General features: G+C 41.1%; 1 protein-coding gene across 1 annotated transcript; it reads right to left on the bottom strand.

Annotated features, from left to right (window-relative positions):
- LOC109835507 (protein FAR1-RELATED SEQUENCE 5-like) lies at positions 15,169–16,138 on the bottom strand. Its single transcript, XM_020403481.1, has 2 exons — positions 15,956–16,138; positions 15,169–15,774 (listed from the first exon to the last, which is right to left on the bottom strand). Exons 1-2 carry the CDS (start codon positions 16,136–16,138, stop codon positions 15,169–15,171), a joined length of 789 nt encoding a protein of 262 aa, XP_020259070.1.

Here is a 17,990-nt window from a genome sequence, read left to right on the forward strand (position 1 = left end):
CTTGTTGTTAGATCGGGGATTAAATTTTTTGTTCATTTTAATAAGTCTAGAGATTCTTCTAGAGAGATGAGCCACTTCTCTAGAAAAATCAACTTCACTATCCGACGACGAAGATGAGTTGTCACTAGCTCCTTTGAGAGCTATGGTCTTCAACTTTGGTGACGGCTCCTCAACTTCACGTGATGGCACTTCCTCCTTCTCCTTCCCCTTTAGCTTCTTCTCATGCACCTTGAGCTTTCCGATAAGGCTATCAAGAGCTAAGGTAGTAAGGTCATGAGCTTCCTCAATGGCCGTAGCTTTGGGCTCCCATGCCGGAGTTAAGGAGCGAAGTATCTTGTAGTTCATCTCTTGAATGGATAGTTGCTTATCTAGACCATGTAATTCATTGATGATATTAGTAAAACGAGAAAACATAGCATCAATGGATTCATTTGGAAGCATTTTAAATAGCTCATAATCATGCATAAGCCCACTAATTTTAGATTCCTTAACTTGGGGGGTTCCTTCATGTGTGACACATAATTTTACCCAAATTTCGTATGCGGTTGCACACGTGGAAACTCTATTATATTCATTAGGGGAAAGACCACAAATTAAGGCGTTCATAGCCTTAGCGTTGAGATTAGCTAGGTGCCTTTCTCCATCGGTCATGTTCCCGACTTTGGACTTTTCCTCATATTTCTCTTCTATGAGCTCTAGAATGTCAAGGTCTATGCAACGAAGGTAAATTCTCATTCTAGCCTTCCAATAGGCGAAATTTGTCCCGGTAAAGAGAGGTGGTCTAGTTGTGGATTGTCCTTCTAACATATGCATATTCAAAGAGGCCTCCATTAGATCTTTTCTCTAAGGTTGTTAAACCAAAAACTGATATAGAGACCAAGCTCTGATACCAATTGAAGGACCCTAGAGGGGGGGTGATTAGGGTCAAGAGGCTCTAATATGCAATTAAAAAACAGTACAAACAAACCACAGTAACAGAAGTGCAATAATAAAGAAAGAGATAAAGTTAGGAATCGTTATCCTTGACGCGCGATGTGTTAACGAGGTTCGGCCCGCTGACCTACGTCCCCGCTCCCCACTCTCGAGGAGAAATCCACTAACACATCCGGTTTGGAAGCCGGAACTTCGTCTACACAATGATCCCACAAGATCTCTCTCTCACTACACAGTTGATCTCACAGATCACACTCCCTCACAGTCGATCTACACAAGATCTCACTCACAGCAGCAGAAGATAAATGCAAGACACTCTCTTTACACAAGCCCCTATAGCAAAGAGAAGAGTACTGAAGCTGGGAAGTGAAACACACACAAGAACTCAGAAGAACAAGTTTGATTTGAAAATTTTCTCAGGAAGAAACAGAGCTCTCTGGTTCTCTTTCAAACGTTAGGCTTAGAGAAGAAGAAGCAGGCTTGGGGGTTTTTATAAAAGAGTTTAAATCAATAAAAACAAAAACCCAATCTTCCTATTTAGGAAGATAATCTACTTTGCAGGTTGTGACCTCAGACTGTGCCAATCACTAATAAGTGAAAGCACAGGAGTCGAGGCGAAAAACGACCGTTTTAAAAAATCGCGGCTGACCAAATCGGTTGACCGAAGAAATAATCGGTCGACCGAAAATACCGTCGGTCGACCGACCGAAAAATTCGGTCGACCGCGGGCAGCTAAAGAAATTTGGAAAAACAAGCAGAGCCTCGTCGGTGCGATTAGAAGATTGAAAATTCGGTCGACCGTATCGGTCGACCGACGACAATCTGGAAAGATACTAAGGGATGGCCATAGGATCGGTCGACCGATTTCTGATATTTTCCAGAAAACAGATTTTTGACCAACTTGAAATATTTGCAAAATATTCATTTGACCTCTGAAAATTCTGAAACTTTGTAAAATGTTTTTAATACTAAAAACAAACTGTTTGGAAAAAGAATTTTGCAGATAGGTACTCATACTTGTGAAAAATAGTGTTTTGTGAAAAAACGCTTAAAAGACACAAGTCTAAAAACGTGTGTGTGATTCCCAATAGCTTCAAGTAAACTCAGTAACTCTTTGCCTACATTCTAGCACTAGAGAGAAGAACAAAAGAAGGCTAATATCCTCATATTGAAAGCAATACTTGAGCTTTGATATAGCTTGAATCGGATGAAGCTTTTATATGACTTTGTTGTTCTTGAAATAACGTTGCTTCATCTTTTTGGCCTCCTCCTCCTTTAGATGTCTTCGTTTTAGCGTATATTCCATCCATCCTCCGTTAATGGCACTAACGAGCTTGACAAATGATTTTTCTATATTTACACTCAATAAGCCATTAGTACCGATAATGGTGGTTGTAAGAACATCATCAAAACATAAGGGCTAACAATTCTCTGATATGGTTTTGTCACTCTCTGACTCCCAAAAAGAATGGGTGAGACTAGCTGGACTTGGAGGTCTTTTACAATTTGGATTAAAGGAACTGCCATATATGTTGGGGTACTTGATTATGCAGTCCTTTGACAGTGAATCCGTTATGCTTAATCTTCCCAGAGGATCAATCAGTATCACAGAGGAAGATGTACATCAAGTGATGGGATTACCTCTGGGCAGGAAGCGTATACCAGCCTCCAGTATTGGGAAGTCAGCATTGGTGGAAGAATGGAGGGCTTAATTCATAGACAGTGTTGGTTGGAAAATTACTCCAGGGGCTGTGTCTGAGAAACTGAAGCAGAGTTCTGATGTTAACCTGCTTTTTAAACTGAATTTCTTAGTTCTCTTTCATAACAGCATGATCCAGTCGCTTAGCAATCCGTATGTCAACCAACGGATTCTAGTTCTTGATGACAATGTTGATCAGTGCTCTGAATACAATTGGTGTTCTTTCTTGCTTGACTCAATGATAGAAAGCCAACACAAGTGGAAGGTAGACCCAACAAAACAATTCTACACGGGTCCTCTTGCATTTTTGATTGTAAGTAACTTGTATAATATTGATTTATTTTTACATTACTGTAGTTAAAGTAGTTTTACTTAATGATTACTAATTGGTGTGCTTTTTTTCTTATCTCCGTCTTTCTAGCTGTTCTATGCCGATCGGGTTCTGTTCAAAGGGAGGAGGTTGGTTGAGAGAACAACCCCTACTTTTATAGGCTGGACTGACGCCTTGAAGGAAAGACAGTCAGAGGAAATAAGTACAAATTCATTTGGCAAAGGTGCATTTACAGAGAGGGTTGAACTTGCACCTTCTGTTTGTGGTGAAAGTTGTTGTTTTCATTGCTATCGAATCTATTACAACTTTAGTCATTACAATAAACTCGAATAAAATAAAAAGTTAATCTTTTTATAAGATCTCCTTACACAATGAAAATAAAACAAGTTTATAACTTTGTCAAACAAACGCAGGGAGATCGTTTATCGATCTTCTGCTTGCGTGGGTGTCTTTGCCTGTGCCGGGGTTTATCCGTGGACCACCGTCAATCAGATCTGATTACTGAAAAATCGGGTAGAGCTTCGTTGATTCACGAAGGAATCAAGAAACCGTAGCGCTTATCTCGGCAACGGCGAGATAATTGCTCTTTTTAAGATTATCGCAACGGGATAATCTTAAGGAACGAACCCGGGGAACTGCAGATCTGAAGAATCTCTCTCTCTTGCGTTGAAGAACTCGATCCGATCTCTCCTCCTCCTCTCTGAAATTCGTGCACCTTCAGTCTTCAATCCGGCAGGGCTTCGCCTAATCTCCAAAATTCCAGATCTATTTATAGGCTTGAGGGAGTTCGGGTGGTTGAAACAGCACAACGGCCCAATTTTAGGCCTGGAGACACCCTTAGGCGTCTTAGCGAGGCCGAGACACCCTTGGGTGTCTCGGCTTGGGCCGAGACACCTTGGGGTGTCTCAACTCTGGCTAAGACACCGCTTTTTGTATATTCGTCCGTTTCCACCTTAACTTCTTCATCCGAACTCGGATTTGAGTAATTCAAAGTACGTTAGAAAGCCGACGAAGAGATCTATAAGCTCCAATGATTAGATCATCTGTGGAATAAATGAGACACGAAGGGTATTTCGCCGTTTGTGAACGACACGAGGTTCCCGATCAGTTCGTGTCTATATTATTCCGAAGAACCGTTGCTTCGTACAGTTCGTTGACTCACTTCATGTGCTTGTCAATATCGATTAAGCTTTTGTGACTCGAATAGTGACGTTCATCATCTTCTCTCTGCTTTGAGATGCTCACGGAGACCTATAGGCAATTTTCAATGCCTACAGATACCCCCTCCAAAGCGTTCCAGACTCGTTTCTTTTATAGAAGAGGCTGGAATACTTTGGATGTGATTGGTCCAGCCTTCGATTGGTGTAAAGGACCTTTAATTAGCTTCAACTCTTGATTCCTTTGATTTTCAGTCTATTCGATGCTTTGACGAATAGCCGAAGTCCTTCCGGCGCTGCGTTTATCGCCTGGCCGTTGTCGGAGTCTCGAGTCTACAACCGGTGAGTTGGGTTTGGCTCGTGTCACTGAATTGACTTAGAACTGACCCTATCCGTCACATCGACTCTCTCATTGCAACGCATTGACTGGCTTTGACCTAAGGTTACGCGTTGATCGGCGTTGACCTTAGGGTTTAGATCGTCTTACGTTGACTTTTTGATCGCAACGCGTTGACTGGCATTGACCTAGGGTTACGCGTTGACCGGCGTTGACCTTAGGATTTTGAACATCGTACGTTAACTTTTTGATCGCAACGCGTTGACCGGCATTGACCTAGGGTTACGCGTTGACTGACGTTGACCTTATGGTTTTGAACATCGTACATTGACTTTTTGACCGCAACGCATTGACTGGCGTTGACTTAGGGTTACGCGTTGACCAGTGTTGACCTAGGGTTTTAGATCGCTTGACGTTGACACAGTTTATACTCGTACGTTTGCTGGAGCATACACAGTTTAAGCTCTTAAGGTATTGGAGCACGGTGATCCCAAATGTCGGAGCTGCAGGACCAACTATGAAAGTTGATTCATCTGCATGTATGGATCTTATCCTGAAGTTGTTGGATGTTCAAGTCACGAGACCAACTAATGAAGATGATGCGTCAATGACTCGCATTTATAGAATTTTTGGCAAATTCTCAGCCATCAACGGGTTTGATTAGCCTTTACCGACTACCGTTTGAATCGGGCTAGCATGCAGATTGTTTAGATCCGTTCCACACATAACGTTGTGCTAAAAGAGTTAACTCTTTTAGTGCTACGACATTGAATACGTAGACTTCGTCTTTCTCACAGGAATAGACTACGCGGCAACGTGTGTTAGACGTAGGCTTAGGATTTTTGGCAAATCCTCAGTCCTCAACGGATTTGATGTGCCTTTACCGACTACCGTTTGAGTCGGGCTAGCAAGCGGATTGTTTACATCCGTTCCGAATGTGACGTTGTGCTAAAGGAGTGAACTCCCTTAGACTTGATGCTACGACTTCGAATACGTAGACTTCGCCCTTGTTACGGGAATAGGCTACCCGGCAATGCGTGTTAGGCGCTGACTTATCCTTACTTAGGATTCAGGATAAAAGTCCCCAGACTCGGATTCTGATGTCTTCTTCAATCGGTAAAAGACTAAACCAGCAACGCGTGTTAGGCGTTGGCTTATCCCTGCTTAGGCTTCGGGATAAAATTCCTCATGCGTGTGAGGCACGAATTATGGTGTTATTAATAACAACCTGCCACAATGTTGAATATGTGGTCTTTTGTCCTTTTTACGGTCAAAGACTAACCGGCAATGTGTGTTAGGCGTTGACCTATCCCTACTTAGGATTCGGGATAAAATTCCCCATGCATAAAAGGCATGGATTTTTGTTGCTACGATGCTGAATACGTAGCCTCGGTCATTTTTACGGGAACGAACCACCCAGCAACGTGGGTTAAGCGCTGACTTATCCCTACTTAGGCTTCGGGATAAAATACCCCAGACTGGATTCTGGTGTCTTTTTCAATCGGTGAAAGACTAAACCGGCAATGTGTATTAGACGTAGGCTTATCTCTATTTAGGAGTCGAGATAAAGTTCCCCGTGCATATGATGTACGGATTTGAAATTGAGAATTGTGTCTTTTCTCAGGGTAAAGACAAACCCAAAATGGAAGAGGAAGAATTTTATATTCTATCTCCCGGCACCGAAGAGGAAGAATTTTATATTCTATCTCCAGTTGGAAAGGAAACTTGAAGTGGAATCTCCACCCCCAGAATCCGGAAAGATGAAACTAGGAGTGGAATCTCCACTCCGAGAATCGAAAAGATTCAAGTAACCCTAACTTTTATAGGATTAGTTGCTTGATCCAAGAAAAGAGTTCCTCATTTATTGAGGGAAAATTCCGATTTCGACCCTAACTTTTATAGATTTGGCTGAAAAAGGAAAAGACGGAAGTCTTTCGTTTATCGAAATGGATCACTCAATCTTAGTCTTAACTATCTGCAGGTTTGACTAAGTGAATTTGGAGACAATCCTAACTTTTATAGGTTTGATTGCTCAATTTTTGAAAGTGGACCTCTCGTTCATGGAAGGAATCGAGAGGGGAATCTAGCTTTGGCCCTAACTTTTATAGGTTTGACCTGAAAGCAGAGGGAGTGGAATACAAGTAGCAGTAGAAATATTGGTTTGTACTAGCCACTCGATGGAGGATTTTGATGTTAAGAGATCAGGACTTAACACGTCAAGCTTTGAAAATTGCCATGAATTGATGGATAGAAATTTTAGTGGACCCACCGCCAATTGATTTGATCAGTGGGGGATTTTGTGCGGAAAGGTTGATCTGTCGTCAAACACCAATAGGAGTTTTGTGAGGGAAGATTGATCCAATGAAGCGATCGAATCTCGTCTCAGCAAAAGAGTGTTCGGAAATCACAGTGAGGGTTTAGTGTTTATCACTTTGTTTGTAATGATCGGGTTATCCCTAAGAAAATTACATATAGTATTTTTCCGGGAACTTCCCATTACATGAATCATCCACCCCCAGCTTCTTCGCAAAACTGGGTTTATCATTGCATTTGGTTACATGATCGGGTTATCCTTAAGAATATTACATATAAAATTCTCCAGGAACTTCCCATCAACGGTAGGAAATAGTTTAGACTCATATACCTATTGGAGTATTAGGGAGCAGTTTAACCTCTTATACCGGTCGAAGGATTGAGAAGCAGTTTATACTCGTATACTCTTCGGAGTGTTACCATTCTCATTTGGCTTATCCTAACGTTATGACGCCGGCTTCAACCAAGGTCTGGATGCTATTCTTTAAAGTAAAACAAGCCTTGGTGGGATGAAGGATCCTCCTATGGTACGCGCAGTACTTTGGATCTGTGGTATTGTCAGCTTCCTCCTGATTTGTGATGGGTGGCAGCTTAATCTTGTTGTTTTCAAGAAGGGTCTCGAAGATGGCTGGAACGTCTTCGTCCTTGAATGAGTACTCTTTTTGGAGCCTCGAATCCGAAGTCATCTGCTGTCTTCAGGGCTGCTGTTGCGACGTCTGATTAACATCAACAACTATTGTAAGTGTCTTCCCTTCATCATGGGAAATGAGACTCGGATTCAGAGGGTTAGCCATCGATTGGCTTCTTTCGACCTTCCTCCTTCTGAGAAAGCGTTCGGCCTGCTCTCCGCACACCTTCAACTCTTTCCAGGTATTGAGCGGCTCTACTCCCATAACGTCCAAGATGTTAATGGACAAGTTGTTGTGATAGGAAGACGAATTCCTCCGTGACAGGATCCTTGCAGTTCATTGCCTGATTGCGAAAGCGTTTGATGAAGGTATCCACCGACTCTCCGTCTTTTTGTTTCTCATCGAAGAGTGTCCTGATTGATACTTCGGCGTCATCATCGAAGAAATGAGCGAGGAACATGCTCTCCAGGTCCTCTCAGCTGTTAATGCTTCTGGGCTTGAGACGGCGGTACCAATCGAAGGCAGGCCCGCGAAGGGTGCCAACGAATGACCGTACCATCAAGGGCTCGTTGCCAGAAATCATGCCCAAGTGGGACTTAAAGTAGATTAGATGCTGAGTGGACGAGCCCTTCCCGTCGAACCGCGTGAAGTTGATCAGGTTGAACTTCACCGGATATGGGATCGAATCCCACTCTTCCAGGTAAGGACACGGAATGCCGGTCTTCTTTACCTCTTGAGCAGACATTAAAGTGTTAATTTTTCTCTCGAGGTCCTTCATCTTTTCGTCCTCATCTATATCCTATTTTGGACAATTTTCAAGAGGAATAATGCGGCCACCCCCAGTGTTATCATCATTGGTGGGTCCACCCCCAGCATCGTTATTTTTAGTGGGACCACCCCCAGCGTTGTGTTTATCCACATCTGAATCACTACCTGTTTGGTTAGCAGTACTGCGATGGCTGGACTCACCTAGCTGATTCGACAAAGCTCGGATTTGTTGGTCGTGCATTTGTCTCATCTCCTACATAGCCATTTCCATTTCGTTTTTGAATGCTTCTTTCTGCTTGGCTAGAGCATCCTCTATGATTTTGGCTATCTGCTCGGTGTTGATCATGAACACTTCCCGAGCTTGTCCTATGCTAGACGTTGTATCGTCAGAGGCGATTGCGGAATAAGAATCTGAGAGTTCGTCATCGGAACGGATTCCTTTACGGACTCCCTGGTAATCATTATGTCCAACGTCTTCTAGCTGAAGCTGAGATATTCGTTGGGTTATTCCCGAACTGACTTCTCTTCCTGGAGAAAAATTAGTAGCTGAAGCTGAGATATTCGTTGGGTTATTCCCGAACTGACTTCTCTTCCTGGAGAAAAATTAGGGTTAGAGCTATTTGAACTAATCGGAGACTTCCCCTTATCGACCACGTTGATAGTAACTGTTGGGAGTTCGTCATCTCGAACAACCGATCGTCTTTTGCGAAAACGTCTTGATTTGGGCTTTGATGCTTCGGTGGAGACCCTTTCAAATACCGAGACCCTCTATGGAGCGGTCTTGGGGCAGCTACACGCTGATAATACTGCCCTGATAAATTTGGTACACGGACAGCGAGAGTCCGCTTCCCAGGTACTTCTCTTTCGAGATTTATTCGTACCCCCAGCCCGATAGTACAACTCATCAACATTGCAGTCAGAGCAACCTATCGGCTGTTTACATAAATTCTCAGGTATAACGCATTCTTCTATCTAACACGTTTTCATCTGAGTAAACCTCACCTTGTTGGCATTTACAGGAGTCATACGCTTGGAATCACACCTTTGTGAGGGTGAAACCTTAACAGGCTCCTGGTTTTCTGCACGCACCCCCAAGCGAGCCGTTGTAGAAATTAATTTGTTAGGAGGTCGCGTACGACCCCTAGTCCAGATGTTTGCTCGAAGCTCCTTCAACGGTCTCAAGCTTTCCTTAACAGGCGCTTTTCCTCGATCCTCGGGTAGAGAGCCAATGCGATCCTTCAATGGGATTCTAGATTTGGAGAGATCCACGCTGTCATAGGGCTTTACCGGAGGTGTGGGAGCAATAGGAGCGAGATCTGGAGTTGACAAAGGCCGGAGAGCAGCCTCAGATGCTTTTGTCTTAGGCACTGATTTAGCCTTTGGCATCCAAACTTGCTTAAATCTTTGTGGCCTTTTGACCACCTTTCCTTTCTGTAACTCCTGTGCATTCCGTACAAGGATCCTCGTCTGCGCTAACAGTGTGCGGCGCTTATGGATACGCTCCTCAAGAGTTGAACGAGTTTGTTTGACACAAACCCATTCGTTAGTAGGTGGTTGGGAGGAGGTTCCCAAAGCTGGTTCCTGGAACACTTTGCGCCTTCTGAGTTTCAGATCCGCATCATAGCAGATCCCGTCAACAGGCTCCAAAGCCTTGGCAAATTAACGCGCGAGATGTTGACAGCGCCTTTGACGAGCTCTCTTCGTCAGCACTGGTGCACTTTCAACGGGCAACTCCTTAACTTTCAAGGAGTTGTCACGAATGTTGGATCTGGTTTCTTTGGAAGCCGGAGAGGAATCTTCCACTGCATTCGGGTTCAGATCATCAGCCTTGGTTTTTGGATCTGAAGTCACGTTCTTCGCGGTAGCTGTTTTCCTGCGTCTGCAAGAAGGAGATCTGGAGGAGGAGGAGGAAATATATTCGTTGTATTTCTGCTGGTCGAATTCATATTCGACCTCTTCGAACACCGGGATCTTGATCGTCGGCTACGACATGACAGCCTCGGCAGCAAGGCTGTTGGCTCCCACTGTGGTCGCCAGTTTGTTTGCGGTGAAAGTTGCTGTTTTCATTGCTATCAAATCTATTACAACTTTAGTCATTATAATAAACTCGAATAAAATAAAAAGTTGATCTTTTTATAAGATCTCCTTACACAATGAAAATAAAAAAAGTTTACAACTTTGTCAAACAAACGCAGGGAGATCGTTTATCGATCTTCTGCTTGTGTGGGTGTCTTTGCCTGTGCCGGGGTTTATCCGTGGACCACCGTCGATCAGATCTGATTACCAAAAAATCGGGCAGAGCTTCATTAATTCGCGAAGGAATCAAGAAACCATAGCGCTTATCTCGGCAACGGTGAGATAATTGCTCTTCTTAATATTATCGCAACGGGATAATCTTAAGGAATGAACCCGGGGAACTGCAGATCTGAAGAATCTCTCTCTCTTACGTTAAAGAACTCGATCCGATCTCTCCTTCTCCTCTCTTAAATTCATTCACCTTCAGTCTTCAATCCGGCAGGGCTTCGCCTAATCTCCAAAATTCCAGCTCTGAAAAAATGAGGGCCTGAGGCTTGTATTTATAGGCTTGAGGGAGTTCGGGTGGTTGAAACAGCACAACGGCCCAATTTTAGGCCTGGAGACACCCTTGGGCGTCTCAGCGAGGCCGAGACACCCTAGGGTGTCTCGGCCTTGGCCGAGACACCTTGGGGTGTCTCAACTCTGGCTGAGACGCCGCTTTTTGTATATTCGTCCGTTTCCACCTTAACTTCTTCATCCGAACTCGGATTTGAGTGATTCAAAGTGCGTTAGAAAGCCGGCGAAGAGATCTATAAGCTCCAATGATTAGATCATCTATGGAATAAATGAGACACGAAGGGTATTTCGCCATTTGTGAACGACACGAGGTTCCCGATCAGTTCGTGTCTTTATTATTCCGAAGAACCGTTGCTTCGTACGGTTCGTTGACTCACTTCATGTGCTTGTCAATGTCGATTAAGCTTCTGTGACTCAGATAGTGATGTTTATCATCTTCTCTCTGCTTTGAGCTGCTCACGGAGACCTATAGGTAATTTTTAATGCCTACACCTTCATCTCGAATGCAGAGTGGTACTGGAAACTCGCCAAAAAGTGTTGAGACAATTCGAAAGGTTAGCAAATTAAGTTGCAAGACTTTGTTTATTCAATTTAATCTCAATTCAGTAGGAGTGAATCGAAATTCACTTAAACTGAATGTCGATTCAGTTCAATGAATCATTTTACTAATACTGAATCCCGTTTCAGATCAGTGGTTATCGATTAAGTTAAACTGAATTCCGATTCACTTAAGTGAATCTGGATTCAATGATACTCAATATCGATTTACTGAAGTGAATCTGGATTCACTACTACTGAATCTCGATTCACTAAAGTGAAACTGGATTTACTTTAGTCGACTCTGGATTCAGTCATTTGAATCTCGATTCAAATACATTGAATGTAATCTCAATCTATCAAATCTTGTCTCTCGCCATGTTAATAATTTATGGTGACCAATGTCTATGATATTCAAACTGCAGGATTGTATTGAGAGGGTGCAACGGAGAGCTGCAGAGTTAGAATCTGCAAAAGATAGATATGATGCTGAGTGTGAGACGATGAGAAAGCTGTTCCCCAATGACAATGAGCTCTTTCAAATTCAATAGAGAGTTTCAAATGTTCTTGTGCAGGAGTGTGGACATCGTGGAAGTACCTGTGATAATGAAACAGCTATGGGAAACATTATTGATGATACTCCTAATGTGAACACCAAGGTGAATAGAGATATGCATGGTTCCCCTGCTATTGATCCAATATCAGCTGAGTTACCACAAACACAAGTCTCCCCAAAGTTTATTCAAGAGGTTGATAAGATTATAGAGTCTGTTAGCATGGGTAAGGTTGACAGACCAGTGAGGCAGAAGCTCAGCGAATCTGGTACCCCACAGACTGAAGAACCTAGTTTTTCTCTTGGGCTGACGCATGATACTCAGACTGAGACAGTGGAAATGGTTGATGTTGTTCAGATTGCTAAAGCTTGTGAATCTGAAATCATTGATGACTCTGTACGAAAAACCGATAAACAAGCTGAAGATGATGCTGCAGTAGATGAACGTAAAGGTAAGAAAGTTCAGGTGACCGAAAATAAGGGACTTGCGGGAAGGGGGAAAGAAAAGAGGATGGTGAAGCCTACAACGTCTCTTCGGTCACCATGGGTGCAGAGGGTATCTCAGATTACTGCTAGGCAAAGTCAGCTGGAAAGCATCATATGGAATTGGGTGCATAGAGAAGAAGCAAGGCATTCAGGTGATGATTCTGCTGAAGAAGAGAATTTGTGAGTTCTTAAATCTTATTTGATATTTTATTTTTAGGTGTGAGACTCACTGTTTTTAGTATTTTGTCCCTTTATTAAATTGAATATTGTTACTGTTTTTTTAGTGAAATGGTTTTTAAGTGGAGACAAATTGAATGTTTCTTACCTGGTTTCAAAACTTTCCTTCCTTCTGAGGACATTGAGGCAAATTTAATCAGCATTTGGTCCTATATTTTGAACAGCAGAGAAAAAATAAAGTCTGAAAATTCTCCACTTAGATTCTTCTGTAATGTTGAGACAATCGTACGTATCTTACTTTATTTAATTTAAAATAACACTTGAGTTACATTTTATTTAACCAGTTTTATGTTGTACAGTTTTGCAACATTCATCACACAGATGAGGCCAATGATGAATTAAGATACAGTAGGTTTGCAATCCGGATGGATGAGCAACTTGCTCTGTATCCACATATGAAGTTTAATGAGATTGATATGGTAAAGATTCGAAGACAATGTTTTTGTTCTTTAACCCAATTTTAACTATATCTGTAAAATCTCTGATTAAATTTCACAACCATTAGGTCTTCTTTCCCATAAATGCGTTTGAACATTTCTATATTGTGTGCTATGGGCTAAAGAATCCAAGTATGGAGCTGATTGATAATAGCAAAAACTGCCCAGACTACAAGGAAAAATACCAAGGTCGTCCTGAGGGTTTGGTATGTTTTTCCACCTTACGTATGTGCTTTAAGCATTTACTGGCAGAATACAGTAATAAGTGAATCTGGATTCATTATAGTGAATCTGGATTCACTAGAGTCAGAGAATTCCAGATTCGCTAACTCTAGTGAATCTCGATCACTAGAGTTAGTGAATCTGGATTCACATCTTACTGTGAATCTCGATTCACTAGAGCTAGTGAATCTGTGTTCACATCGCGGAATCATGATTCACTAGTTATAGCTAATTCTAGTGAATCCAGTTTCACTAGTGTGAATCCAGATTCATTAGAGTGAGTCCAGGTGAACTAACTCTATTAAATCCTGGCGAGCTAGATCCAATGAATCGTGATTCACTGTCATTAATACTGTTTCCATATAAACAACTAAAACAATTTGTATATTACATTAAACATTACTGTATGATAATTTGGATTTGTTATGTGACACTGATTACTTTTGATTAAACAGCACAAGAATTTTGTGAGATATTTGGCAAACAAAAAACATCACAAGGCGAGTGAAATAAATACATTAACGCCTGACAGACTTGAGATGGAGTGGAGAACGACCAAAAACGAATTTGATTGTGGTATTTTTGTCATGAGACATATGGAGACCTACATGGGCGGTGGTACATCAAATTGGAACTCTGGTTTCCATAGAGATGGTGTAAGTGTTTAAACTAATAATGTGTTGATAATTTACAGTTAGTCTTTTTGAATTAATAAAATTTAGAATATAGCTACTGAATCTTGAACTGAACTTTTGTTCATATCGACAGGAGCGATTAAAGAATCAGCTACATAGACTGAGGTCTATATACTGTTGCCAAATTCTTACTGAACCAACAAATGAATTGGCCAAAGTAGTCATCAGGAAAGCCCAACAGCACCATGCTGAAACTGCCAATGTCAAAAAAGAGACGAGGAAGACCACAAGATCTCAAAGAAAATGATATTTTGTAATCAACATAATTTTCAATGTTGAAGTTTACAGTTATTGAGTACATTGTCACTTAATGTTATAGAATACTCCAGTTTGTTTTGAACTGCTTTTCTATGTAAATATACTTTATAAGAATAGCTTTATCATAATTTTATTTCTAGATTTGTGAATAGTTTGGATATATGAAAATACTGTGAAGGTAGTGAATGCAATTGGAAGAATTTCGATTTAAGCAGAGAATATGAGTTATAATTCAAGGATTTATGTAAGATTCAATAAATTAATCATACTTATTGTGGATTGTATGTATTTAATCTGGAATCACTGTTTCAATATTATCTTAAGTTATTACTAATTTATTTGATTGAATATAGATTCACTATAGTGAATCTAGATTCAATTCAGTGAATCCGGATTCACTACAATGAAAGATTCAGTAAGTTAATCATACTTATTGTGGATTGAGTGTATTTAATATGGATTCACTGGTTCAATATTATCTTAAGTTTTTAGTAATTTAATTGATTGAAAATAGATTCACTATAGTGAATCCATATTCAGTTAAGTGAATCCAGATTCACTACAATTAATCTATGTTCATTATAGTTAGTCCATAATTACTTAAAGCGAATCAATCAAATAATTTGATTGTTTGATTGATTATAATGAATCCCTATAGTGAATCCAGATTCAATTCAGTGAATCTAGATTCACTACAATAAACCTAGATTCAATATAGTTAGTCCAGAATCACTTAAAGCGAATCAATTTTAATCAGATGACTGCATACAACTACTTTATCATTCCTTTTAAAATAATACAACTAATAATAATGAAATTCACATGCTATATGAGTAGATCACTATTCAATATACTAACATGACAAAACGTAACCATGCAATTAATAATCTAGTAAATATATGTCGTTAAGAATTACACAATTCAGCAATTTTAATAAGAAATGTATTACTAAACATGATTTTGAAACGAAATATGACAACTAAATTAAACATCACTCTGCTGTAATGTTTTCTTTAATGGGCATGTCCGTGTGTCATGGAAATCGATTTTTTTGCACATATTACACAGCCTTGGCACCTTCTTCTTTCGTTGACTAATTGATTTCTCATAATCACCAACAATTCTCCGTCCACACCCCTTGTTTCTACCTTCAATGGGAGGTTTAACAATCACTTCAGCTGGTATTTTTGAGCCAACAAAAAACTCCATTACATCATTTTTGTTTTGTGTGTCAGATTTCCAACTAGATTCACGCAAACTGTGCTTCAACTCCTTCAACTTCCCTTCCAAGTATTCAAGTCTCTCACCATCTAAACCTGCCAAACTCACACAGGATTGGAAATCATACCATATGTCATTCAACTTGCGATTTGTAACTTTAATTGCATTGCACTGTTCTGAAATTTCCTTAAACTGCAATGAATGCCTCATCTCAGCACCTTTTGTCCATCGGTTCACAACAAGATGTCTTGGTATTTTTGTTACATCAGCTTGGTTCAGTGCAAAAAAACTATGTCTACATAGTATACTCATTTTCTCAAACATCCTACACGTACATTGCACGTCATTGTTCAAAACAGCGTGTTTCACCTAAAATTCAAAAAACAATGTATATTAGCACCGAATAAAAAAAGAAAATGGCAAGCGCATGAAATGGTCACTGAATCTCGATTCAGTGGTGTGAATCGAGATTCACTTCATTGAATCGCAATTCACTCTATTGAATCGCGATTCAATTTTTATTTTTTCAATCTCCATTATTAAGTTTTACCTCAAATATTTTTTCATGTCTCTTTTTGTCCTTTATGGAAAAAATCTTTACACCATCTTGTTCTGATATACTGTTGATACTCATATCATAACAGGATGACATTATCTCTTTCTGTACCTCATAAAACATTGTTTGAGTGTACAACTCTACTGCATCCCTCTCCAATAACAACGGCGTGTCCATTCTTAGCACCGACTTTGCTCCTTCATAGTTTAATCTTGCGTTTGTATGCCTTTGCTTATCCATAGAACTCTCGTATCTGTAGGCGTCTAAAAATGCCTATGGGTGCCCGCACACAGCTCAAGACAAAGAGAAGGTGATGAACGTCGTTATCCGAATCAAAGAGGATCATCCAACGCCGACAAGCGCATGAAGCGAATCGGCAAACTGTTGATGACACGACAACGAACCACCACAATGGAAAACACCAAGTGGACCGCACGCGTTAATCAACTCAAAGCGTACAAACGCGCCCAACAGTCAGTTAACACGCACGCATCATTCAGCTCGTGCATGTCAATCAGTGCACGCGTTAGTCAGTTCACGATGGCGTTAATCAACGTACATTAATCAACTCGCCATCCAAACTGACTTGATATCATCTACAAACGTGGTTAGGCTGTTATTGACTAAAGATAAGGCCAAATCACTTGTTCTCATCCAAATAACCGCTTCTGAAGCTTATAAATACGAGCTCGGGTGCTCATTTCTGAGGGGCGATTGATTATCAAGACGAGGAGGTGCTGCCGGATTGTGGAGTCAAAGGAGCACGAATTTCAGCGAGGGTTGACAGATCTTGGCGAGTTTTTCGGCATAAAGAAGGAGAGTTCGAGAGATCCGACGCCCGTTCCCGTTCGTCCCTTGAGATTAGGCTTGGTCTTAATCTCGAGAAGAGCCTTGATTTCGCTTGGTCGATCTCAGTGCTTCAAATCAAATACTTCCTCGGAGAAGACGAAACTCTGCCGAATTTTCCATCAACCGGATCCAGATCTAAGGCGGTCCACGGATAAACCCCGGTTGAGATTAGGCTTGGTCTTAATCTCGAGAAGAGCCCTGATTTCGCTTGGTCGATTTCAGTGCTTCAAATCAAATACTTCCTCGGCGAAGGCGAAGCTCTGCCGAATTTTCCATCAACCGGATCCAGATCTAAGGCGGTCCACGGATAAACCCCGGCACAGGCAAAGATCCCACGCAAGCAGAAGACCGATAAACGATCTCTGCGTTTGTTTTGACGAGAGTTGTAACTTTTGTTTTCATTGTGTAAAAGTCTTATAAAAAGACAATCTTTTTTTGTTTTCATTGTAACGATTGAAGTTGTAATGAATACCGCAATGAATACATCAATTTTCGACGCAAACAAACTGGCGACCACAGTGGGAGCCAACAGCTTCGCTGCCGGAGCTGTCGTGTCGCAACCTCGGATCTGCATCCCGGTTGAAGAAGTGGTCGAATACGAGTTCGACCAACTGAAGTTCGAGGAATATCTGTCGTCTTCCTCCTCCAGATCCTCCGCCTCTCGCAAGCGAAGGAAGATCAACGCCCCCGTTGTTACGGTAGCTGAACCTTACAACGCCCTTCCGGCCTCCAATGAGTCCGGATACCAATAATAAGTTAGGGTGTCCTAGCTTATTTTTTGCAAACGTCTGATCAAAGTGGCTTATAAACCGTAAAATTGGATTATAAGCTACTTTGACCATTTGTCAAGCATGCTCTAAGTTCATTTAAAAAATACGTAGTTTATATGCATGTATGATGTATTTATGTATGCATGCATGATATGAAACACCGAACAATGATATCATCCACACTCACTCGTGTACACAATCATTTTCTAATTTCTCTTAAGTCATGTTCTAGTGTTAATTCTATTTTGAAAACTTTAGATAGTTTATATGCATGTATGATGTATTTATGTATGCATGCATGATATGAAACACCGAACAATGATATCATCCACACTCACTCGTGTACACAATCATTTTCTAATTTCTCTTAAGTCATGTTCTAGTGTTAATTCTATTTTGAAAACTTTAGA

Source organism: Asparagus officinalis, chromosome 3 (genome assembly GCF_001876935.1).
Source record: "Asparagus officinalis chromosome 3, Aspof.V1, whole genome shotgun sequence".
In the NCBI taxonomy this organism is placed as follows: Eukaryota; Viridiplantae; Streptophyta; class Magnoliopsida; order Asparagales; family Asparagaceae; genus Asparagus; species Asparagus officinalis.